Genomic DNA, 25336 nt, shown 5'->3' with positions numbered 1-25336 from the left:
AAAGATCTGAAAATGAGCAAGTTTGTTCTCTAATCCCTCCCTCCCTCCCTCCCTCCCTCCCTCCCTTCTTCCTTCCTTCCTTCCTTCCTTCCTTCCTTCCTTCCTTCCTTCCTTCCTTCCTTCCTTCCTTCCTTCCTTCCTTCCTTCCATTAATTGTTTCTTTATTGATTGACATTTGGCTGCTTCCAAGTTTAAAAATAATGGTGCCACATGGGACGCCTGGGTGGCTCAGTCGTTAAGCATCTGCCTTCAGCTCAGGTCATGATCCCAGGATCCTGGGATCAAGTCCCACATCGGGCTCCTTGCTCAGTGAGGAGCCTGCTTCTCCCTCTCCCTCTACTGCTCCCCCTGCTTGTGTTCTCTCTGTCTCTCTGACAAATAAATAAAAATCTTAAAAAAAATATAATGGTGCCACAGATACTCTTGGGTCCATCTCTTTGTTCCAGATTAATTTCTAGAAGTGGAAGATCTGGGTCCAAACCCAGAATATTTTGATTTTTAATTGATATTGCTAACTTACACTTTAAAAAGGTTGTATTAACTAACAAGGCAGAAAATGCTGTTTCTTTGGATACCTAACAATTCAAATCTTTGCTGACATGATGGGTAAAACATGTTTTAATTTTAATTTTTAAGTTTGTGAAGTTTACTTTCTAACTTACTAATTTTGGTTTCTGGCATTATCCATTTTCAATTCATTACCTCTGAATTTTTAATTTTAGCCATATGCTTGTTATTAGATTACTCTTTTGTAAAGAGCAGCCTATTTTTCTATCATTGACTGTCCCATGGGATCTCACCAAAGATCAGAAACTGAATTTTTAGAGGTCTCAGACCTTCTCTTTTAACCTTCAAAAGGATAGTCTCCTGCCTGCTTCTTTACTATCCATATGGAATGTACTAAAGTTCTCAACTTACTGATTTCCTATCTGAGTGAACAGAGCCTTTTTTTTTTTCCAGAAGTGTGATATGCATAGAGTAATTCATAGTCCCCATTTTGATCAAATTTTCTTTTAATATCTGAGTTCTAGCTCTTCTGTGTATAACTTATTTCTGATCTTTGGACAAATCTATCTAGCTTCTATCTCTATAAGCCCTGGTTTCAACTCGTGATACCAGGGGATTCTCCCACTTTGGTGTTTTGGTAGATATGTAGGTGACAGGTAGACAGGCAGGCGATTGTCCTCGATTGGCATTCAGACAGTGATAGCAAGAAATGTTTCACAAATGATATCTGGTATAATCTAGTTAAGATTAATCTTAATTATAGTCTAGTTAAGATTAATCTTAATTATAGTCTAGTTAAGATTAATAAACACATTGCTTAGAAATAGTTATGCTTTGATCTAAAGTCAACAAAAGCCTTTTTTTCTAACATTAAAATATATAATTGGAGGGCAAGGGGAACAACTTGAAATAAATCAGAAAACACCTTCACATGAATCATTCTTTTTGTATACTTCAAATTTCTACTTAATGCCTTTTTCTGCCTGGACACCAGAAAGAACACTTGGGTATTCTGGAAGAAGCTTATATATCCCCAAATCAATTTCTGGGAAAAGTGTGTTACTTTCAAAGAGTTTGAGATGGCTTGGCTTGTTTGTGGCTTCCTTATAAACAGAACTGCCTCCCACTATCCAAACCATGTCCACCTTCTTTGTTAATTCTGGTTGTTTATAAGTTTTAAGGCATCATGCAGACTTTGCTAGAAAATGAGTGCCTTTTGGAGGTTCCTTGAGTTCTCTACTGAGAACTGAGTTAATTCTGTTCTCTAAAAGTCAGTTTTTCTAGGGAGGAGAGAGTCATGTCTTCCTACCCGTAATCACAAAATTCTAATTACAAAATTCTATTCTGGTCATTCTTGGGAAATACCTGAATTCATTCCTGGATGGGGGCCAGGGTAGGTTTCTGTTCTTGCCTATGCCCATGTTCTGGGATGGAGTTTAGCAGGTGAACTGTGACAGCAGCGGTGAATACCTCTGAGCTTGCTTGTGACGCTGGGGTTCCTGGCTGAGCTTGGTGCAAAATCGAGCAGGTATGTTCTTCTGTCACCAAACATTTTTGGGTTGTTGTGGGAGACTGGTTGGATGAAGAGATTGGGGCCAAAGTGACATGACAGGCACACTGAGAGTTGACTCTATAGCCCGGTACGTGTCATTGGAGAGGGGTCCTCTCACACACCGTCTTTGATTGGTGGATAGTGACTGCTCTGAGGTCAAGTTTAGTCTCAGCAGGAATAGATGTGATGTATGCTGTGGGTGCTGGTGGTGGGAGTGGGAATGGCAGCATTCCTGCCACATGCTTGCCTTCCTTCTTGTCAGCACTGGGGATTTGGGAACACTGGGTCTATCGCAGACCATGACATTGTCACCCTGCAGGTGGATGCTGGTCAGAGATAACCACACTTATGTAGGACCCTCCAGGAAATTCTACAGCTACTCCGGGGGGGGGAAACCCCCAAACCGCCCCCCCAAAACCCCCCAAACACATTCTAACCAGAGGGCAGAATTAAAGAAAAAAATCAAGGCAGATTAGAGGCATTAACTTGGCTTTGATCTACAGGCCTTCTGTTCTGACAAAGGTGATTGGATTAATTTGACAGTTTTTCTCTCTCTCCCTCATTTCCTGCTTCCCTATCACTCTCTCTCATTTTTCTCCAGGTTCTCTTTTATGATGAAACTAGGTTAGTTATTACTTAGAATCATAATCTATTCATCTGTAATGTAAGTTGATTTTCTGATGTTTTCTCCCCCCAGGTATTAAAGTGAGACTAAAGAGGTTTCATTATTTTCCCCTGTTCTGTTATTGGCTGTTTCCCAGAAAGGTACACCTTTATATTCTCATTACCAAAGCTACTGAATTCACTGAAGTAACACATGCAGAACTTTTGGCTTTTTTCTTTCCTACCTTATATATTTTCAACATCCAAGGGCTCTTGGGGCCAATATCTGTGAGCACTTTCTATTTTTTTTTTTAAGATTTTATTTATTTATTTGAGAGAGAGAATGAGAAAGAGCACGAGAGGGAAGAGGGTCAGAGGGAGAGGCAGACTCCCTGCTGAGCAGGGAGCCCGATGCAGGACTCGATCCCGGGACTCCAGGATCATGACCTGAGCCGAAGGCAGTCACTTAACCAACTGAGCCACCCAGGCGCCCCTGTGAGCACTTTCTTATTTAGAAGCTAGGCAGGTTTTGCTAGTAAGGGCTGGCAGTTTTTAAACTAATTTAAACCTTGTATTTTAGCTATGATAATTGATCATCATCACCCTATTTTTCATGTGGGGAACTTGAGACACAGAGAGGTTAATTAACTTGTCTCAGGTCACACAACATATAAGTAGCAGAGTTTGGATTCAAACCTAGGCAGTTGGGTTCCAGAGTTCTGTATGCTTAATTTCAATGCAGTGCTGTGTCTTCTATTTAGCTCATTTCCCTTCTGATCAAAATTTACGGGGGAAGAAATGAATTCCTGACATCCTTCCTTAGGGAGACTCTCACTCTGCATATCTTTGTGTTAAGAATGACATTAGAAATTGGGAAGGGTATTTGCTGGCTACAGAGGCTGCCTCTCCCACAGGTCTATATTTACAGTACAATTGCTGTGGCCTCTTCTAATTCTGGGGAAGCTTAGTGGAGCAGCTAAGGAAAGAAACTTACTAGAGTATCGAGCTAGTTTATGACACAGGATTTTGGAACTTTATCCCCAAGGGGTTGTTACACTGGTTACTCAGAAGCTGTATTTAATATGCATAAGACAACTTACACATGAGACCCAGAGAGTCAGAACCAGGGGTAATGTCACAACCTTCTTCGATTCTATCATGCCTCTCTGGCTAAGCGGAGTTGTGCTTTTCTAACTGGAGGCTGCTGGATCTCAGGGTAATGCTCCACGGATCAGAGCTGAGCAGAGATGTATACTGTGCTCTGCAGGAGAGTCTCTTTTCTAAGGAGGGGAAAGGTTTATTCATCTCTGTTGGTGGTGGGGACTAACTCATGTCACATTTTTAGAAATGGACCAAAAATTGATTCTCTAAGTGTAGACTTGTCCCTTCTAAAAGCTAGTTCTACCTCAGGGAGCATTGATGTTGAATGTTGATGAAAAGTCCATCAAATCTGTGACTGTCAGTTTTGGAACCACTCGGATAAATAACCATATTTGAAGTAGTGTGAACACTCTGCTCTTGGAAACCGTAGCCACATTCCAAATTCTGCCCATTAGTTCTTACCCTCCCATCATTTCCTTCATGACTTCCATGATTCTCTAAAGTAATGACACTTTCCATTTCTTGATTGGAAGGGCATTGCAAGTGTTCTTACACAAAAGTTCTGGAACCTTAGGTTTTTTTCTCCCAGAGATGTTAAGAAATTTCAAAGTCATTTTTTTTCTAATTACAGAAATTAAACATCCTGGATCCTATATTAATATATATTCAATTATCTTATTTGAATGTTCTATAAACACGGAACAGTTTGCAGATGTTTTTGTTGGTTTATCTACTAATTTATTTATTTAACCAATTAATTATTCACTAACCAAATAACTGGTTAATGTTTGTTGCCCCTCCTAGCATGTACACTTGATAAGAACAAGGAACTTGATGTCAAGTTTTTTGCTTTATCTTCGGAGCCTGAAACAAAGCCTATTTAGGGCAAAGACAGTACTCAATAAATATTGCTGAATGAATGCATGGATGAATTGTGTACACTGTAGAGATAGAAAAGTGAAAGGAGGAACATAGAAGCCCTGGAAATAAACTGTATAACATTTAAAAGGTGTATATATAGGCAGTCTTTGCTTTGCATGGTAGGGCAAGGCCATAAATATGACTATTCAAGCTGAAATTATACAAAACAATCCTAATAATCAATGGGAGAAGTTACTATTTTTCTTTGACCTTTAAAAAATATTTGCCATATCATTAAAATCTCTCTTGCTGTTTCGTTATAAAGGTATAGGGGAATGAAAAAAATAATACAACTAGTATTTAGTACTAATTTTTAAACTAAGCTCTAATTTAAAATGTCAGAAATATTGAGATTAAAGTATTTTATTTCTTTTTAAAATCTTGTCAGGAGTGTTGAATAATGCTTGCCTTCTTCCTGTTGTACAACTTATGAAATGGAGCAGGCATCTTTTCTATGCCCCGATGAATTGCATACTCCTCTCTAACTTTGGATCAGCTTCCAGCATTTTCTCCTTTGTGCTTTCCATGTCAAGAAAAGTCTCTGAGAGTTCCTTTAATGTGAAATGCTTTTTTTCTCCTCCTCCGCCTTCTTCCTTTTCTCCCCCCCCCCCTTCTTCTTCTTTCTTTGCCAGCATCACTTCCTCTGGGACATCTTTGTCATTTTGGTCCAGCTACTTACCTTATTCATGTTGTTTGCCTTCACTTTGTACTTTTTGACTGTTGTCTAGATTCTCTCGCACGGTGAATGGCAGCATTGTCAGCATCCCCATGAGCAGCTCTGTCTTTGATAACTCCGTTTACATTCGATGTGGATTTCATTTCCACCATATCACTCTTTGTTTCTGTATCACTCTACTTTCATCTCTGTTGGCCACTTTCCTCTTTTGACATGAAGGCAACACGGGTATACACTTTGCTGTCTGTACATGAACTAGTAACAAGTGCGCAGTGACCAGTCACTGACGGACTTTGCAAGAAGCATTATGATTGGTCATTGATCGGTCACATGATGCATGTATGTTACTAACATCATAATTTATGGACTGAAGAACTAGCAGTGAAGTTTGTACTTTATGTAATTACTCACAGTTAATATACTATCCTAACTGAAATTTAAACTGCATTACTGGGGGACTGGTGTTCTTTAACTAAATGGCAGTAAGTGAAGTTCGCAGACCTTGGAACCATGCATAGTGAGGGTTTCCCTCAATTCCAGACTTTATTTTGTGGACATATGTGTATTTTTTCTTCATTAACGTGGGATCACTTTATTCATATGATTTTGCAATTTTATTTTTCATTTAGCATTTTATATATGTAAAAAAATGATAATCTTGACTTCCATGTTTTATAACTGCATGGTGATTTACTGAATAGTTGTAGTGTAGTTTATTTAACCAGTCCTCCTTTTTGGACACTTAGGCTTCTCTTTTTCTCAATGATAAACAGTGTTGCATTAGTCACCTCTGTCTTTGAGGTAACAACTATTATTTCTCTGAAATGAATTATTTCTAGTGGTAGAATTACTGGCTCACATGATGTATACACTTTTAAAACATTTCCATATCCTTCCAAATTTCTCTTCAGAGAGAGATTCCCATTTAGGCTTCTATCAGTGACATAAATTGAGAGGTGCTGGTGCATGTGTCCTAAATCTCCGGCAATATTGGGATTGTCATTTTTTTTACATTTTTGCTATTTTCATAGGTAAAACATGTATTTTATTTTAATAATTAGTTTTGATTACTAGTTAGGTTGAATAATTTTCATGGGTTTGTTCATAGTATTTTTTGATCTGTGGAATTTCATATTGTCCTGTATTACAGTAGTTTTCAGATGGTAGAAATATTCTTGTTTTATTAGGTTGTTTGAGTACACCTGTTTCTACAATGTGTGTGTGCGTCTGTGTGTATATACATACATATGTATATACACATATATCTGTGTACGTGGACTATATTCACACGTATATACCATTCTTGGTTTTGCCCAGATATTATAAAGAGTATCTCTGGGCCTTAGTTTTGTAATATGATCATCAGTTCCCAAAGGCTTTCCTTTTCTTAAAAAAAGAAGGAAAATAACCCACAACCTGAGGGAAGTTCTAGTTAATTTTTCATTACATGATTTTCAGGAGATAGGGTCAAAAGGAGCTCGTAGGGCATTCAATTATGTGCTTGAGTGTGTCAGAAAAAATTTTTTTCCTCAGGTGTACAATATTTTACTTGGGCTTGTTTTTCAAGTGCCTTGAAGTGTGACTAAACATTTTTGGGTACTGCCCTTATGTAAAGAAGAGGCCCCATCTTGTTAAATATTCCTTCATCAGCTTTGCTCTTAGCCAGTTACAGGCAGCGAGGATCCTGTGAGGGCATGAGCTTTAGGCATTGGACAGAGGGAAGGTGGGTGGGAGGCGAGGGCCTGGGGGAAACTCAGGATTGGGGTGTGCTCTGCCCCCTCCCACTGCTGTAGAAAAAGTGATTGGCTCAGGCTGGTTTCTATCTAATGATTTTGGATGGGTCATAAGTGAGGAAGGAGGGAAGTTCATGCGGTTGGACCTCAGCTCATCTGAGGGCTAAAGGTTCTTTGTCACACACGACACAGAACTGGAGTCCTGTCTTGGAGAGTGGTGGCGAGCTGAGATACAGTTTAGGACCCAAGGAACAGAGAAGGGCTTTGAGTTTTTTTCGTGTGTAGGTTGGGGAAAAGGGAGGCTCAGCAAGGAGGATGTCCATGGAAAACGTGGCGGGGAAGTCCAACAGCCTTGGGGACAGAGGAAGAGCTCGAAGCTACACTTTCCTCAGGGTTGTCCAGCCAGTGTTTAACCACAGTATTTTCACTTCTGCAGTCTCTCCTGCCGCAGAACGTATCCGGTTCATCTTGGGTGAGGAGGATGACAGCCCAGCACCCCCTCAGCTCTTCACCGAACTGGATGAGCTGCTGGCCGTGGATGGGCAGGAGATGGAGTGGAAGGAGACGGCAAGGTGAGGCATGGCTGGCTGTGCAGTGCTGACCCGGGGAAAGAAGTGCAGGGCAAGATCACGGTCTGTGAGCACCTTTCTCTCACCTTCACCCTTTGAATAACTGAGGAGCATCGTGTTGTCTGGGTTAAGGAATAAAAGGATTCTTTTTCTTCTCTGTTGCATTGATGTGGATGCAGGACACCCTTTATTTCACTGCTGGAGCATTGTTACATTGATTCACGCTGTTACAGTTTTAACCTTTATAAAGAATTAGAAGTAAATCTGCATTCATGTGCTATTTAATAGTGAAATATCTTAAAGAGATAAACGCAAGCACCCAAAAATGGTAGCCTAGAGATATGTACCCACAGTTTCTGCAGTTAGAAGGGAGGTTGCAAAGACAGTGTTTACCCACAGACTTGCCATTATTCCAAGGAAAAACCTGTCATCTTTTTTAAGTACCCACGAAAGCAAGTAGAAGGTTCACTTGAATTTGGAGTTTAGAGACCTGAGTTAAATTTCAGATTCCGTCACCTGTTAGCTGCATAGAACTCAGTGTCGCAGAACTTTGATTTCATCATCAATAAAAAATGGATAATAATACCTACTACATATATATGTATGCAATATGAGATATGTAATACATCTTTATGTATTTTATTTAATATTTGTCTAATTATATCACAGATATTTACATACATGCCTATATGTATGTATATATATGGAAATACCTTGTAAATTGCTAAGCACTACAGAAGTATCTATGGTTTCGTTCTTCTCATGATAACAGAGCTTTTCTTTCTTTCTACATATAGATTAAGTTATATACTCCACACCGTATCTTCTAGGACATAGAACAATTATGTAATATAAGGAATTTGATATAATGCAGTTACTGGTCTCTCATTGTCGTAAGTGCATGGAGATTCAATATATTTCCCTTTCACAAGCAAAATAATGTTAAGATACACCTTTTATAGTCTGCAATTTAATTCAAATCAAATTCAACTGGTGTTTTTTTGAATGCATAGTATATGTCAGGCACTAATGAGGTACTGAGAATAAAGAAGTGAGCAGAAGCAGCTCACACATAGATTATTGTATCTTCCTCAAGTTTCAAGTGTGTTCAATATAATATCTTTACAATCTGAGGAATGAGGCAAATCAAATCCTTCTGGTAGCTTTGGGTTTAAAAAAAGAATAAAATAAGTGAAAACCTTCTTCTGTGGATTAGATGGAAAAGAGATTTATGTCTGTTGTTCCACTTCTAGTTAGGTCATTCTAGAATCAGAAAGAAATATATTTTTTTATCTTCTGTGATTAGTAAAAGTTGATGAGATATAAAGAACCACTAACTCAATTGTCTCTCCTTTTCTGGATGAGGTTCTTTTGAGAATTAAAGGAAGAACTTTTATTTTCTGGGGCATATCTTTTTTTTTTCTTTTTTAAAGTTTCTTTAGTAGGCTCTACACCCAATGTGGGGCTTGAACACATAACCCTGAGATCAGGAGTCGTATGCTCTTCCAGCTGAGCCAGCCAGGTACATACACCATTTCTGGAGCATATTTTAAAAGCTTCATGCATCATATCATTTCTAATCAAGTGTTCATCAAATTAATTGGATTTTTTGGTAATTTTTGTTTAGTTACTGAGACTTATGCTCTGTAGGTTTATGGATTTATTATCATTACTGCATACTAAGTACTATTGAATGTCTTTAGGATTTTTAATAATAGAGAAGCATCATAAATTAATTCATTTGATAATGATAGAGAAGCCTTTATTTCTCACCAAGAATTTCTAGGTAGTTTGGTCTTGTGGAAACATCTGCTTTAAAAGAAAGTTCAGTAGAAAAAAAAGTTTAGTAGAATCCATGGATAATTTCATATCTTCCATAACTTGAACTGTGCCCAGAAAAAAAAATCATTACATTTTACTCCTGGCCCTCCCAGTAGCAATAAGGGAAGAGACCTAATCTTAAATATGTTATTTTCCATTTGCTGGATAACTCTTTCTAATATTCAGACACTAATAGTGGGTGTACTTGTTCTAACTCTTCTGTTAATATTTTCTCCTTCTTATTAAAAACCTATCTGTAGCACATTTCTGCTTCTCCACCTCTGATGCTCCCTCTTGAAGCTCTTCATTCTTGTCCTTTCAGGACCTCTTTCCATGATACAGTAATTCTCTCTCATTCTCTTCTCTTAGTCCTGATAACCTGGAAATTAAAAGTCCTACATAAGTACACTTTTGGTTCATAAACATCCTCCAAAAGAAGGCTTTCAAAGTAGAATCTTTTACTGGTATCTCCATTTCATTCTTTCTTTTCCTTCTTTCTAATAGAAAAAAAACAAAACAAAACAACAGAGTGAGAATCGTACTGGTACATCCTGAATTAAGTGTTGGGGAGATTTTGGTCTAGTCTTGGCTTTGTTGCTGATTGGCTGCTTCGCTTTGGACCAGTCACATACTCACGCAGTCTTCTTCCTGAGATGAGTGTTCTCTTCTACCCAAGGAAGGTGATACTGCGTTGCATCTCTGTTAACTTCATGCATAGTTTTATAGCATAGTGTATCTATCCCTGTCTATATACTAGTTTAGTCAGTTATGACCAGAAGTGTTACTTTGATTCATACTTACTTCTTGAAATTCCGTGTGAGTACCTATCATAGAGTAGAATTTGGGTGTAGCTTTCTGCTTTCTCTCTCAGTCCAAGGTGGACTATATTTTATGTGACCTCTGGTCTCAGAAAGGTGGAGAGGTGACACTTCACTGTGTAGGTAATTCAACACTGAGTGAGATGGACATAGAACTTTCATGTAAGCTTCTTACAATGGAGATAATTTTGAATACTTTACCGTCCTTGAAGACTCTATTGCCTTCAGAACACATGTGTCATTTTTGGTGACGTCATTAGCCCCTGAGAGACTGGACTGCTGGAGAGAATGTGTGGTGGGAGTGCGCCATGTGTTGGTGGTGGGAGGGGGGGGCTGTCCAGGAAGAAACATACTCACTCCCACCGGTCTACACTCTGTAACTTCTGGGTGGGACTTGCCACACTTACTACTGCTTAATTAAATGTAAGTGTGATATTGTTTTCATTTTGTCTCCTTCATTACGCTGATTCATCTGGAAGCAGGGACCATCAAGTCTGTCTTTCATGACTGTATTCCCAGTGCCTCACACTATAATAGGTGCTCAATAATATTGGTTGAGTGTGGTTAGTTGAGAATTGATTGCCTTAGAAACAGCTGTTCTAAATATCATACTTTTTTAGATATATTACTTGACCAAAGCTGGAGTTCTGTGATAATTCTTCTCTTTCTGACTGATGGACAGCTGAATGACAGACCAAAGGTATCTAGCACACCACTGATAAAGGTCAGAGAGGACCTGCGTTCGAAGTTTCAAACTAATTCATCAGTATGCTGCTGCCATCCCCCATTAAGTTGTCTAGCCCAGACTTCTTTCCTTGTATGACTGAAAACACATAATTGGATGGCTAATACACATTTCTTGAAGTAACATATCTAAAATTGAGCTTCTGATCTACCTGCCTCAGATCTGCTCCTCCCGCAGAGTTCCCTACCACAATGGACAACTCCATTCTTCTAGTTGCTCAAACCAGAAACACTGGGATCTTCCTTGACTTCTGCCTCTCCCTACACTCCTTACTCGATCCATTGGTAAACCCTATTTATTTTACCCTCAAAGATACTCAGATATTCAGAATCTCACCACATTTCACATTCAGTACTGCCACAATCCAGGTCCAAGCTGCTGTTGTTTCTTATACAGATTATTGTAAATGCTTCCTAATTAGTCCATCTCTCTGCACCTGCCCTTACCTCCCGCATGAGCAATCCACCATGATACCTTTGGCCTTCTCTCCTACTTTTCCTCTCTTGTTCACTCACTGGCCAGTCATGCTCCTATGCCAGGGACATTGCACTTGCTGTTCCCTCTGTTTGAAATCCTCCCCTTGCCGCCCCCCCCCCCCCCCCCCAGTTATCTGCATGGCTCATTTTCTCACCTCCTTCAGGTTTTTTTTTTTTACAAATATTACCTTCTCAGTGACTACCCCATCTAAAATCTAAAAAGTGCCCCAACACTCTCTAACCCCCATCCTCCATTATGTTTTCCTTGGTACTTATCGCCATTTAGCATATTGCATATCTTGTTATTTTCTCTTCCCATTAAATTAAAGCTCCATGAGGGCAGGAATTTTTAGTTGTTTTGTACATAACTATATCTCTAGTTCCTACAACTACCTGGCACACTGTCCATGGTCAAGAAATATGTGTTAATAGAATTAGCTCCACCTAAATCCTCTTGGGAGGTTGGAAGGTAATTGTGCCTCCAGAAATGATTCAGTTTTAATAATCTCTAGTTCTTGCAACATACTCCACTTCAGAACATTTTTGCAGTAATTTCTGGTTGCCATTTAAGATGTCTGGTTTCTAGAGATGATAGGGCTTTTTCTCCCCACTAAAAACTCTCAAACCTATCAGACTAATAAAAGTTTAATACTTAGAAGGGATTCATTTTATATATGAAAATGTGCTGTGAATATTTTTCTGGCTGACTTATAAACCTGAGATCTTTGCTTTTCTGTGAAAATCCCAATTCATAGACTATTTTATTCCACAGAGAACTAACCCGCTAGACTTCTCTAGCTTAATGTAGTTTCTACTGTGAGCTCACACCCCGACAGGACACAGTTCTACCCCTTTTAATGATCTATGCTTTTTAGGTAGCTAATGATTTGATTTGACCAAAAATATCCTCCATTGATCCTCAGCATTACTGCAGTTTCAGTTTTAGTCAGGAAGTTCAGGTTAAGCTCTGTCTCAAAAAATAAAGAGAATGGTTTCAGTGGTAGGAAAAATATCCCAGTTTAAGTCTTGGAAGGCACAATAGTCATGTAAAATTATGAACAAGGGAAGTCTTTATTTATATGAAGTTTGAAGTTCGGCCAACTCTACCACCCCCTTTTCTTCACATCTTTCCCTTGCTTTTCCCTTTCCTAAAAATTAGAACTTTGGATTTTTATTGGCTCTTCCAGCATAAAGCACAAATTGAAGACTGTGCAAAGGATAGAATGATTCGACCTGAGAAGCATATATGATGTGTGGAATGCCGAGAATACTTTTTTTTTTTTAAAGAGTATTCCTGAGTGTTAGGTTATTTGAATACTGACATTTAGTAATGTAGCAGTAATTATAATGGAGTATTTGGTATTAGTGAAGAAGCCTATGCTCCTTGTTGAGAATTTCTAGGTGGCTAGGCATTAACTAATAGGTCCATGACACAAACTGGTGAAAGAATAAGTCACGGTCCAGCTTTGGTGTTGGCCCAAAGCCAGGAAGAAGGGCTACTGCCATTCCCCACCATCCCAAGCTCTTAATTTCTTTGAGATGGTGATGTCTCTGTAAAAATGGTTATTGGTTTTCGGTTTTCCTTCAGTGAATATTCAGATGGGTAATGTTGGACTTCACTGTTAGAAGAATATATGGTAAAGGTCAGTCCCCCAATGTGGTTTAGTTTTTGTTGCCAAACCTGGGTAAAAAGGAGAGCGGTCACAAGCTTCAACAAAACCAGCCAGCAAAGGAAAAGGGTATTGATGTTTTAGTTCCAGTGGGATAGCACAGTTGAACACCCATTTGTGTTTCTGCTTGGCAGACTGATCCAGCCTACCTCTGGAAAACCCTGATTTCAGGGCATGACCATCAAGCAAGACATGCGTCCTGACCCTGGGGATTTAGAGAGCGAGTGCTCTTTTCCCAATCTACACTGACTTCTCTGTCTTTTCTCTACTGGATTACTTTGGAACATTCCATTTCAGAACAAGTTTATTTCTTCTGTAAGAAAAAGGCTGAAGGAAAAGGCATCTAATTGTCTATGTAATTATATGTAGTCACATATACTCCTTTGCAATAACTTTCACAGTTGATCTAGAAATTTGAGAGTTCTCCTTAAAAACATAATTTACCCCAGATACACACTAGTGTTGGCTTCTTTTATGTAATGAGGCACTTATTAATTAGCAAGAAATTTGTTATTTTAATAGTCTTATATAGTTGGATTATATTCTAGGGCAAAGGTCATGTCTATTTTCCACTGTAAAATTAGCTTGTTTTTAAGTTAGAGGTCTTGTCTTTTCTTAATTATATTTAATCATATGATTGGAAAGTTGCAAAATTCAGTGACTCCCAGTGGGCCTTCTATTTCTTCAATAAACGAATGAAATGCTGTTTGGTTGGCAGTCACTCAAAGTGCGTTAAACTGCAGTGTACTTTCTTCTAAGACCTTGAAATAAACTTTACCTAATAAACTCTTCCTCCAAGGTTACAACAGTTTTGTATTTGCAAGCATTTAAAAAACTAACTTCTGTAATTAATTTTCCTATAAAATGTCGAGTACCAGGACAAAAGGAAAAGTAGGAAACTTCCTGCAAATATATTGTTATTCAGTCACTATGAAGGGTAGATAGTAGCTTATAGTACATTTTACAGTAAAAATGTCTGTTTTTTTTAAAAAATGTAATTACATGGTTCTAAGTCACCTTAACAAATTCATTGGCACTCGGGTAGGCTGAACTTTGGTACCTCTGCCTTAGCCTTTTCTTTAATGGGTTCTGATTTGAATTGCGTAGTTTTCAGGTTTTTTTCAAATTTGTCCTTGGTATGTGAGGAGGATAGACATAGCATGTGTAGTTTCTGGAATGAAACTGCATGCACACAATCTGTTTAAATGGGCAAACCATTACTTTATGTCTGAAAGCATATGTTGGAAGTATAGTCCGTTCCTTGAACAATCAGAGCAATACATTTTAAGGGAACTTAATAGCCATTATCCCAGAGTTTCCCGTATGTTGTTAGCTATGCTATGATATGACATCATCACAACATTCAATATTTACTAACCTCAAAGTGAAATAGATGCTAAACTGAACTATGATATAATACTTATCCCTTAGGAATGTAGATTCTAAGGAACTGGCTAGTTTTGAGATTTTATGTTTTCATTCCTTTATAATTAAATCTCGACCTAAAGGGCTGGTGTATTCCAGGAGGGTGAGTAATGCTATTCCATATATCCAAGCTGGTTGGGATTTATGATTTCTAAATGTACTGTTACAACCTGTTTAAAGTCATATTTAAGTCTAGTCAAGTTGCCTCTACAATACAAACTGTGGGGAGGAATGAAACTAAAGATTGGTCACAAAAGAATGCAGTCGTTTTGCTCCTTTTTGGTTTTTAAAGATTTATTTATTTTAGAGAGAGAGAGAGCGAGAGCATGCAAGTTGGGGGAGAGGCAGAAGGAGAAGGCGAGAAGCAGACTCCCCGCTGAGTGTGGATATACAGGGCTATCTCATAACCCCGAGATCATGACCTGAGCGGAAACCAAGAGTCTGACGCTTAACCGACTGAGCCACCCAGGCGCCCCCCCGTTCTTTTTTATTTAAATTCAGTTAGACCAATGTATAGTACATCACTACCCACCCCCCCCTTTTTTTTTAAAGAAAATTGTATTAAACTTACATAGTTTGGACAGATGAGAGTGATGGCAGAAAAGAGCTGCTCTCACATATGTATGTATTTGGCAATACAGATTTCTGGCAACTGATATGAAGGGAGGACTCATTCAGTAGAAATAAGAGGGACATGAATGCTGTATAAAACACTCCCCTTTAGTGAGTTTCTAGCTGGCTTTTGTTATTTATCTTGGGTTTAAATCCTATGACCTAAGATTCTATCCCTCAGCTAATAAGAATTCTCTCAGGAATAAAAACAAGGAGTCACTACACTCTTTATAGATAACATCCTTATATGTAATCCTGACATGGTTTTAATATACTAGAGTCTTATCTTGAGTAATAAATTATAACATCAAATGTAAATATGATTCACTGTCATGTACACCTGAAATTGGTAGATTATTTTATGTCAATTATACTTCAATAAAAATACTCTTCAAAATTATTTTATTTTATTTTATTTTAAGCTTTTATTTTAATTCCAGTTAACATACGGTGTTGTATTAGTTTCAGGTGTACAATATAGTAATTTAACACTTCCATACAACTCCTGGTGCTCATCACAAGTGTACTCCTTAATCCCCATCACCTATTTCACCCATCCCCCAACCCCCTCTCCAAAATTATTTTAAAAATGTAATATGATTTATGTAACAGTTATCAACAAATATGGTTAAAGATTGTGTGAGCTAGCTTGAAAAGATAATATACCAAAAGTTAATCAATGAAATATATGCTGTAAAATGATTTCTCTTGAAATAACTCCAGTTACCTTTTATCTTTTTGGCAAATCCATAGAATTCAATAAGAGTATGATGTAAAATTGTCATTTTTCTCCCCTTTCTATTTCTGTGGGACTAATAGCAACCAGAGGGAAGAACTACTAATTTAATTGAACACACACTCACACAAATATTAAGGGTCTTTTATTCTCTTTTGGGGTGTTTCACAACTACTTGTATAGAAAGAAACAAGGTCCAGTTCTGAAGCTTTAGAACTTTGGTGGTCATGTGGGCTTTTTAACTTGTGAGGAAAATATGTAAAACTCTCCACTGTTTACATTTTGGGGGGACACAAAGGAAAGGAAGAGGGTCTCGGAATTGAGGGTGAGGTTGGAGGTAAGGTTACCATTGACATGTGGGAATGCCCTGGCTGGCAGAGGCTTCCTGAGAGGAGTGCAGATGGGGGCTTTGGATATGACTAAATACTTCTCAATTGCATGAGTATTGGGCTTGATTAAAATTCTAAATTTTCTTTGACTCTGTGGCTGATCTCTTGATCTGTTTTCACTCCTGGTTCTACTAATGTGTTTTTTTTTGCCTCCTCTTGGGGATGGTGAGCAGTCTATAAATAATACCTTATGTAGAGCTTCCTCTGATCTCTGCCCTTTGTTCTCATCTTTAGTGAGCTAGGTGAGCGTTTAGCTTTTTCTAGGAAAACATTTTTCAATCATTAAACCTTCAGGTGAAGAGTGTAGGAAAACAATTTTTTTATCCCCTCTGTATCTTTTTCAATATTTTTCAGAAGGTTTGAAGTGAGAGAAAGAAGCATTTTTCTTTGGGTCATCAGGAATAGCAAAATGATGATGCTTTCATGTTTTCCTTTACCAGTGTAGAAAGTGTCTGTGCAATACACGGGACATAAAGACTGTCAAATGTGTTGTGTTTTCATTTCCATTACACTTTTAAAAAGTTGCTCTGTATTGCCAAGTTGTCGAGACATCTAGGAATCTTAGAAAGAAACTATGAAAGTGGGCTGTTTGTTCCATTGCTAAGGTTAATAGGAGATCTGTTATCAGAATAGATGTGTTGTTCACGGAACTTGTGTATTTTTAAACACATGTGGAGCCAGACTTGAAGGGTAAAGTTTCCATTAGAATCTCAATGAGAAGGGAATGTGTGTCAGCTGAGAAATACGGAGTAAGACATTGCCACATATGCTGGCCCTCTTTAAGTGTTAAAGGGGAATTTTATATTCATCTGACCACGTCATACACCATGTTTTTCAAATAATTAAGATAAATATTGGTTCATAACTGATATTTCAACTTACATAAACTTGCCTTGTGAAGTCACAACAGAATTCTCGCAATGGTGTTTATTTTTACACAGTGTGGGCTTTCATGAAATTTTGAAATGCACATTTTTCCTATGTTATTTTAAAAATTTAGCAAAATAATCATTCTTCAGGATTTCATGGTTACATATGGACAGATATAAAACCAAGGATGCTTTGGATCTTTCAGGTTTATTTTCTTTCTCTCTAACACCAGGGGAACACAGTCTAGTGACTCTGTTCGGTGTGTTTATAAAGGTAATGCAATTAATGATATAATAAACTTTTAAGACTACACCAAAGGAGACATTTTGGAAGTGCTGGTGGGGGTGGAGATGGCAGGCTTGATGTAGCTATTTCCAGAGGAGGTTGGAATACTTTTAATTGCTGTTCATTAATCTCATGTTCCTAGGTGGATTAAGTTTGAAGAAAAAGTGGAACAGGGTGGGGAAAGATGGAGCAAGCCCCACGTGGCCACATTGTCCCTTCACAGCTTATTTGAGCTGAGGACATGTATGGAGAAGGGATCCATCATGCTGGACAGGGAGGCTTCGTCTCTCCCACAGCTGGTGGGTAAGTATGTTGTTTTAAGTTTTTATCATTTTTTTTTAAGCTTTACTAACTATCCATGGGTCTCCATTCATGCAGATGACTTCTAGTGTAAGCAGAGTTGAATATTCTATAACATTTATTTTCACTCTTTTTTTTATATTATAAGACAAGTAAGGGTTATTGCAGAAGATTTGGAAAGTATAGACAAATATTGAGAAGAAAATGAAAAAAAGCATCCATCATACCTCCATAGCCGTTGTTAACATTTTGGCATGCTTCCATCCAGTTTTTATTTCTTGGTCTTCTCTCTCTTCTTTTACTTTTTCGTGTTATTTTTTTATTGGGATCACAATGTTTATGTACAGACTGGCATTCACCTCCTAACCTTATAAGGATAAAGTTAATATTTTGAGTAGAGGCTTCCTCTCCCATCCTTGGTTATACTGAACTGGAGGTCTGGAGACTAGATTTCGAGAACTCCGACTTTGGACCTTGCACTGAGCTTCTCTGGGCCTCAGTTTTATCATCTGTAAAATAGGGCTTAAATCCTATGTAAGAGGAAAAATCGTCTAGTTGGTGGGTTGGGGCTGCTTTTGTAGGTGGAAGTCAGGATCCTTTAACTGTATGGAAGAAAGTTTGTGTGGGGCAAGGAGCCAGCAGAACCTTATGGGCTAGTGACTGAGTCATGTCACATTGGTGCTGAGTATCAGTTATACCACCACCACCAAGTCCCAGAACCTCATGGTACCGGGCTGCATTACTCTCTTTTGCAATTAGTGTTGTGTAGTGAATGTTAACTCACCATGTTGAACATCTGGGGCACACATTACTACCTCCCAAACAGTAGTCATTGTTTTCATCTTCTAACAAAAGCCTGGACTAAACTGCCTTATTACCAGTCAGAGCCAGGTGTGCTGAAGATCATGTTTTTCTCAAAAAGAAATGCAGGGGCTCTGTGTGGCATTCCTAGGAAAATTCATTAGCTAGATGACCACTGGACCTATATGGATGACTACACTTTCCCAAGGGGCCTGCAGGGTGCCTCATTTGGGGTTATGGGGAAGAGGATGTGGATTGTGGCCCCATCGAAAGTGACCAGTGTAAAATTCTTGTGTGATTTCAGACTTACTACAACATTTCTTTGAATATCTGGAGCCAAAAGGCTTGTCTGTGGCTTCTGTGTGTGTGTGTGTGTGTGTGTGTGTGTGTGTGTGTGTGTATGTGTGTGTGTGTATGTGTTTCATAGACAGTGGGAAAGAGCTACCATTTGTTTTGGAAGAAAAGATTAGTTTCCAAATAAGGCATACATCTTCCTGTTGTATATGTAACTGATTCTTCTTCAGAGAGTTTGTTAGTTCCATTTGCAAAGAAGTCCTACACTTTTCATAAACTCGAGGTGCTTGAGGTACAAGTAGAGAAGGGGGTAGGGCTAATGTGAAGAAACTGGGTGGACAGAATTAATTAGTTCATGCATTTATTCAACAGTGGTGCATGAGCTTCTGCAATGTACCAGACATTGTTCTAGGCCCTGGAATTAGGTTTGCAAATCTGTCACTTTGTAAATGGGTAAGTTACAAATCCGCATCCACGTAGTTAGAAGATAATGTAGGAAATAATCTCTATGTAGAATTTTTCATATTTGACAAGGCAAGTGAGGCTGAAAATGGGTATTTGGATATATTCTTGTGCCCAGGGAAGATGATCCTATCTACAAAGAAGCAAACAGAAGTGATGGTTTTCTGGGTGATTTATTTTACTGCAAAGGAGATCGTTACTCAAAAAAATATCATGGTTAGCAAAAATCCGTCCAGTTTTTGAGTGAGAATTGCAATTTGTGTGTGTTTAGACTTTAAGAACTAATCTGGAGCGAAAATGTCTGAAATTAGACAAGTTGAAAAAATAAGTCAGAATTCATGAATGCTGGGTAAAATGGAAGTTAAACTCGTGACTGGGCAAGATATAGGCAACCTCGGGGGAGAATATGTGTTGTGGTTTAAGGGTCACTAGAAAGGTTCCAGTATTAAGAAGGTAGGACTTGGGTTTTTCTGTAAAACTGTCTTTGGGGTCTTTAGTACCAGCAGGAGTCATCTCAAGGAGCTTCTGTTCATCAGCAATTGACTGATCTTTTCCATGCACTAGAAGACAGAATCCCACATTATATTGGAGCCTTGTTAGCCAATGGCCAAAGAAAGAGGTTCTGGTATTCACTAGATTTAAGAAAGGTTCATTAAGCATGTTAAGTTCTCACTTTTATTTTCCATTACTTTTTCTTATCAGTTGTGGAGTTTTTCTCTAACCACCATCTCTTCTAAAAATTGCCATTATATTTTAAAATTAGACACCACCAGGTCACTTTGAAGTACCATCACTCATTCTGGAGCTGATAATACAGAAAAACAATTCAGAGGCAAATAACACACATTAGAACGGAAGGAAGGGAGGGAGGGAGGGAGGAAGGAAGGAAGGAAGGAAAGAAGGAAGGAAGGGACTGATGGAGGGAGGGAGGGAAAGAGGAAGGAAAGGGATCAGATTTGCAGGAGTGGAGAGAACATGTTTGAAAGAGTGTAACTGTCTGAAAAAAAATATTTAAAAATCCTCGAAATAATCAAAGCCTTATAGAGGGTTAAAACACATGAAGGATAAAAAGCCCTAATTTCCTTTTAAATGACAGAAGATGGCACAGTAACTTGAAGAATTATTGTCGTTACTTATTTGGTTATGAAAAAATCCTTTTCTAGCAGAGGGTCAAGTGGTCGCTTTGTTCTGCATCATGCCGGTAATTCAGAGTTGAGAATTATGTACAGCTAAATCTCTAAGGTGCATCTCCCCCTCCCCTGCATTTTTTATCTCTACAAAAGGGAAGAAAAAGAAATAATAGTGATTATACAAACAAACAATAGCATGGTTTTTATCTTCCGTTGCAGTGCACCTGCTCCTCCTTCTCGGTGGCCTGTCTGGGAGGCAGCCTCTCTCTGCAGGTGCGGAGCTGTCACCACGTGACTGCTTAAGCAGGTGCTACTTCTCACACTTACATACAGCATTCAGCCTCATTCTGGTTCTCATCAGGACACCTCCTTGTTTTCTTCATGGAGAAGCCCTTTTGAATGCTAATAAAAAAATTTGTCTTGAAAGTAATTAAAGGATAAAACAACATTTTCATGGATTATTTTAATAGCTTGATTATTACTATCATCATTATAATCCTACAGTTAAAGAGTGACATTCACAAATGCAGGCAAGTACATGAGAATTTTCCTGCCCTCCTAAGTTAAAAAAAATGATAAGCCATTTCAGTATTTTATTATGATGGGAAATGGATTAGGAAAATGTAGCTCTGTTTTTGGAGTTCTCATTTTTATATTTAAAGGCATTCCTGAGCTGTGCATGTTGGCAGATGTGTTAGTCATGTTGTTTCTTGCTTTTAACACCTTTTATATTTTCAAAATGGCAATGTATTTATTTTTTATCATAGAACTAATGTTCATTTCCAAATAATCCAGAAAAATACAACACACAAAAATCAAAATCCCACCATTCACGGCTACCCTCCCAGCAGTTTTTCTGTACATCTGTTTACACATGTGAAATTTATTTTATAAATGGTATCATACTATAACACTTTAATCTGCCCTTTTTAATTTAAAAACTTAACGTGAATTTCTTTCCATGTGATTAAATGCAAAATGTAAACATTTTGATGGCTGCAAAATATTTAGTAATCTATTATTGGGCATTTAAGTTGCCTTCAAGTTTTTATTTTAAAGAATAGAAGTGAACATTTTTGTTAGACTTTTGTGAAATTGTTTACTTTTTTAGTATAGATTTCTAATGGTGAAATATCCAAAGAATTTGAACATATTAAAGGGTTTTGTTTATGTTATTTGCCTAGTGGCCTTCAGGAAAGGTTGTACTAGTTATTAACGTAATCGTCAGGATATGGGGTTCCCTATGGCACCCCCCTTCACATCACTCTGGGTTGCTCGTTTACATTTTGCTACTTTCATAGATTTACAAAAATCTCATAATTGTTGATATTTATATAAACTTGTTTAAATTGCTTTTGTTAGTCCTGAAGTTTAATCTTTCTTGGGCCTTGTATTTCTTTTAAAAATGCTTGTCACTTTTGGCCATCTTTTTGTTGCATGAACACCATTCTGTTGGTTTGCAGAAGCTCTGGATATGTCAATTTTTTTTTTTTTTTTTTTGTCTAGAGCTTACTTTTTTCCATAAAGAAAAATACTTTGTGATATGGAAAAAGATGTAAACTGTGAGTCAGAAAACCGGGTTCTACTTGGGGGGTTGTGTCTCTAGTTAGGCTATAGCTGAGGGCAAGTAAACTTTTTTGTCTTTTGCCCTCTCTCTTCCGACCTGCACAACAAGAGGTTGCAAACTTGGTGTTTCCTGAGGTTTCTTTTGGTTCTGCTCTCTACAGTTGGCACGTTCTCTCTCAATTGGTAGTGTTTGTGGGATTTTGAACACTGAAGGCTTAATTTCAGTGTAGCTGTAAAATGTTACTGCCCCCACTTTCCTTGAAAGGTTTTGTAGTTCATGCTTAAAAAAAATCGCTGTAATGTGGGCCGTTTTATGGAAACTTAATGAAGGGCATAAGCCACACAGATGTCTTAACCTGTTCTAACTGGTGATTTCCAGGCATTAGGAGCAAAGGGCCTATGTGCGGATAGGTCTGAGATTACAAGGGAAGGCAAGTATAGAGGGCGGGCCTGCCAGGAAGGGTAGATAAGGAACAACTTGAATCCACAACCCTGGAATTAGAGTAGGAGCTTGATAACATGTGCCGCGGGTACGCTGGGGCTGTTTGTTTATTTTTATGGTTCTTCTGTAAAATGGACCTTCCACACTGAGCAAGACTTCAAGGAAAAGGACAGGAGTAGCACCTAATTATTTAACTATGGAACAGAGGTTTAACTGTAATTACAGGATCAGTTCTGAGCGTTTCACTGAGAAGGGTTTGTGCAGTTAAAAACACTCAGAGCTAAAGGCCACTCTCAAACCAAAACATTCCTATGGGAGAAACTCTCCCTGCCTTGCCCAAGCTCCCCACCAAGTGGCCCAGTGTTATGTGACATTTATGGCCTCTGTGTAAGATGTGTGATGGAAAATCCTGGATTCAGCCTCCTCTTGGCTTCCAAGTAGCTGCTTGTATACTGTGTAAGTTGTCAGTGTCTGGCTATAGGCTGTCAGGCCAGTTCTTCGGGTGCTTCCTATTAAGATGGTCTTCCGGGAGGTAGTTATGCCCCAGCAGAGCCCCTGGAACATCTGTAACTTCTCTTAGGAGATGTTATTAACCTACCAGTTCCCATCACTTTTCTCATCAGACTTTTACAAGAGAAGAGCTTTTGTTCTCATCTCCACTTTAAAAAAAAAAGATTTATTTGAGAGAAAGAGCGCGCACATGAGCAGGGGGAGGGGCAGCGAGAGAGGGTGAGAATCTCAAGCAGATGCCCTGCTGAGGAGCATGGAGCCTGACATAGGGCTTCGTCCCAGGACCGTGAGACCATGACCTGAGCTGAAATCAAGAGTCGGATGCTTAACCGACTGAGCTACGCAGGTGCCCCTCTCATCTCCACTTTTGTATACTGGGAACTTTACCCAAGAGGAGAATGTTGAGGTGTGCTAGATGCACTCATACACCTGAAAAGGTAGGCATGGGATCCACTCATTGTTCTGGTTCCATGCTGGGGACAAGAGCTCCACCTGCATACAATGAATGAGGTAATGTCCTGTCACTGCATATCTTGTGTAGGTTCTGTGATGATTCGGCCAGATCCCTATTCTGGACAGAGGAAATGTCAACCTGTCATGTGACATTAGAGAAGGATGCACCAGGCTACATGTATGCCATACTGTTGACATGCTGACTCGTCAGAAAGAGGATTTCTTCTTTTAGAGTAAAACTTGTTCTTTAGCAGAGCCACCCATGGAGCAATTTCTGTGAAACACAGTTATCTTTTCCAATTAAAGCCATTCTAAAAACAAGAACTAATAGAAATTATAACTTTTTTGTAGTAAGACTAAAATTTTATATTAAATTCTGGTCAGTTTATATTTTAAAATGATTAATGGAATATATTGAAAAGGCTTTTGTTGGATCCAAATAAGAAGAATAGCCTCCCTTTTTAGAAAAGATGAAGGCATAGTTTTGTAGTTTAGTCTTTCTTTCACTGGATTAATTGGTGTTCAAATAACCTGATATGGGGAACAGTATTGTTTTCCTTTCCTTTGTCCTCTATTTTAAGGAAAATATATCATTACAGAAGAATTTGGGAAAATAGATCTAAAAATCAGTATTGTTACTACATTAAATTCTGCATATTCTCTTCCAGTTGTTTTTTTTATATCATTTATAGTTCTGGCACACTTTCTATGATAGAATACATGAAATTTTTTAATCTTTTTTTTTTTTGCTTAATTGAAAAAATGTAAATTACTGACTTACTGTGTTACTCATAGAAGAATGTGATTAATGTGAATTCACTATTAACTGGGACTGAAAAAAAAGGACAAGATGATTCTTCCTCTCCAAACATAAAATTCATAGTGGAATATTTATAACTCTCTCATTAACACCAGAATCTCTGTGTCCTGTATCTTTACCCTTCATACAAAGAGGGAACTTGGAAATTTGGGAAATACTATGTTGATAGTAAGTTTGAGGATGGTGTCCATAAAGTTGGGGTAAAAAATTAACTTTGTGATCTTGTGACTGAATTTTGCTTTTTGTTTTTGTTTTGCTTTGTTTTTGTACCAGAGATGATTGTTGACCATCAGATTGAGACAGGCCTATTGAAACCTGACCTTAAGGATAAGGTGACCTACACTTTGCTCCGGAGGCACCGGCATCAAACCAAGAAATCTAACCTTCGATCCCTGGCTGACATTGGGAAGACAGTCTCCAGTGCAAGTAGGATGTTTACCAACCCTGATAATGGTAATGCAGGGCCGAACAGCTGCCACACTCTCTTACCTTTCTCACTCACCTTTCCTCCATCTCCCGTCGTTGGTTGTTTTTACCCCTCTCTGTAGTTCTTCTTTCCTCAAGCTCATATGCCACAGCCATTTCCTAATGACACTTTTATCCAGTTGGGCAGGTTTGCAGTCCTGTTGGAAAGATTTCAGCAGTTACTAAGGCTGCAGATGCCAAGATTCCTTGCTTGCTCCCATATACATCTAGTCTGATTGACTGAGATGGTTTGGTAATATCACTGTTATGAAACAACTGAAAATTTCAGATGAGTCATCAAACTTGTAGATTTTTGAGTATATCAAAGAACATGCTTTTGACTTGGGGGTGTGTCAGAATCAGGAGGATAGACTGAGATATGAACAATCCTCTGAATTCTAGTATCATAAAGTGTTTGCTAGGTATGTGAGATGTGTCTACTCTCTAAATCATTATTTATCCAAGTAAGGCTCAATATTAAATTTATTACTTAATAAAGTCTAGGCCTATAAAAAAAAAAGAAAAAGAATAGTCTGCTCTTTTGTTATATGATAGTGATGGTTAGATGTGAGAATAATTATTCA

At 38.3% G+C, this 25336-nt stretch overlaps 1 protein-coding gene and 1 pseudogene across 2 annotated transcripts in view; one reads left to right on the top strand and one right to left on the bottom strand.

Moving 5' to 3' along the window:
- SLC4A4 (solute carrier family 4 member 4) overlaps nucleotides 1-25336 on the top strand; it is a 290745-nt gene that overhangs the window by 81797 nt on the left and 183612 nt on the right. For both annotated transcript variants that reach the window (XM_088020772.1, XM_088020764.1), the window contains exons 4-6: nucleotides 7530-7665; nucleotides 17652-17812; nucleotides 24561-24740. In XM_088020772.1, coding sequence (XP_087876898.1) covers nucleotides 7530-7665; nucleotides 17652-17812; nucleotides 24561-24740 — 477 coding nt within the window. The remainder of the gene's footprint in view (nucleotides 1-7529; nucleotides 7666-17651; nucleotides 17813-24560; nucleotides 24741-25336) is intronic.
- Nucleotides 1422-5512, bottom strand: LOC114206663 (dihydrofolate reductase pseudogene; annotated as a pseudogene).

Source organism: Eumetopias jubatus, unplaced genomic scaffold, assembly GCF_037043125.1.
Source record: "Eumetopias jubatus isolate StellerSeaLion01/CBP00866 unplaced genomic scaffold, mEumJub1_p1.0 scaffold_2, whole genome shotgun sequence".
NCBI lineage: Eukaryota > Metazoa > Chordata > Mammalia > Carnivora > Otariidae > Eumetopias > Eumetopias jubatus.
Note: the sequence above shows the minus strand (reverse complement) of the source record. Positions and strands in the feature narration are given on the sequence as shown.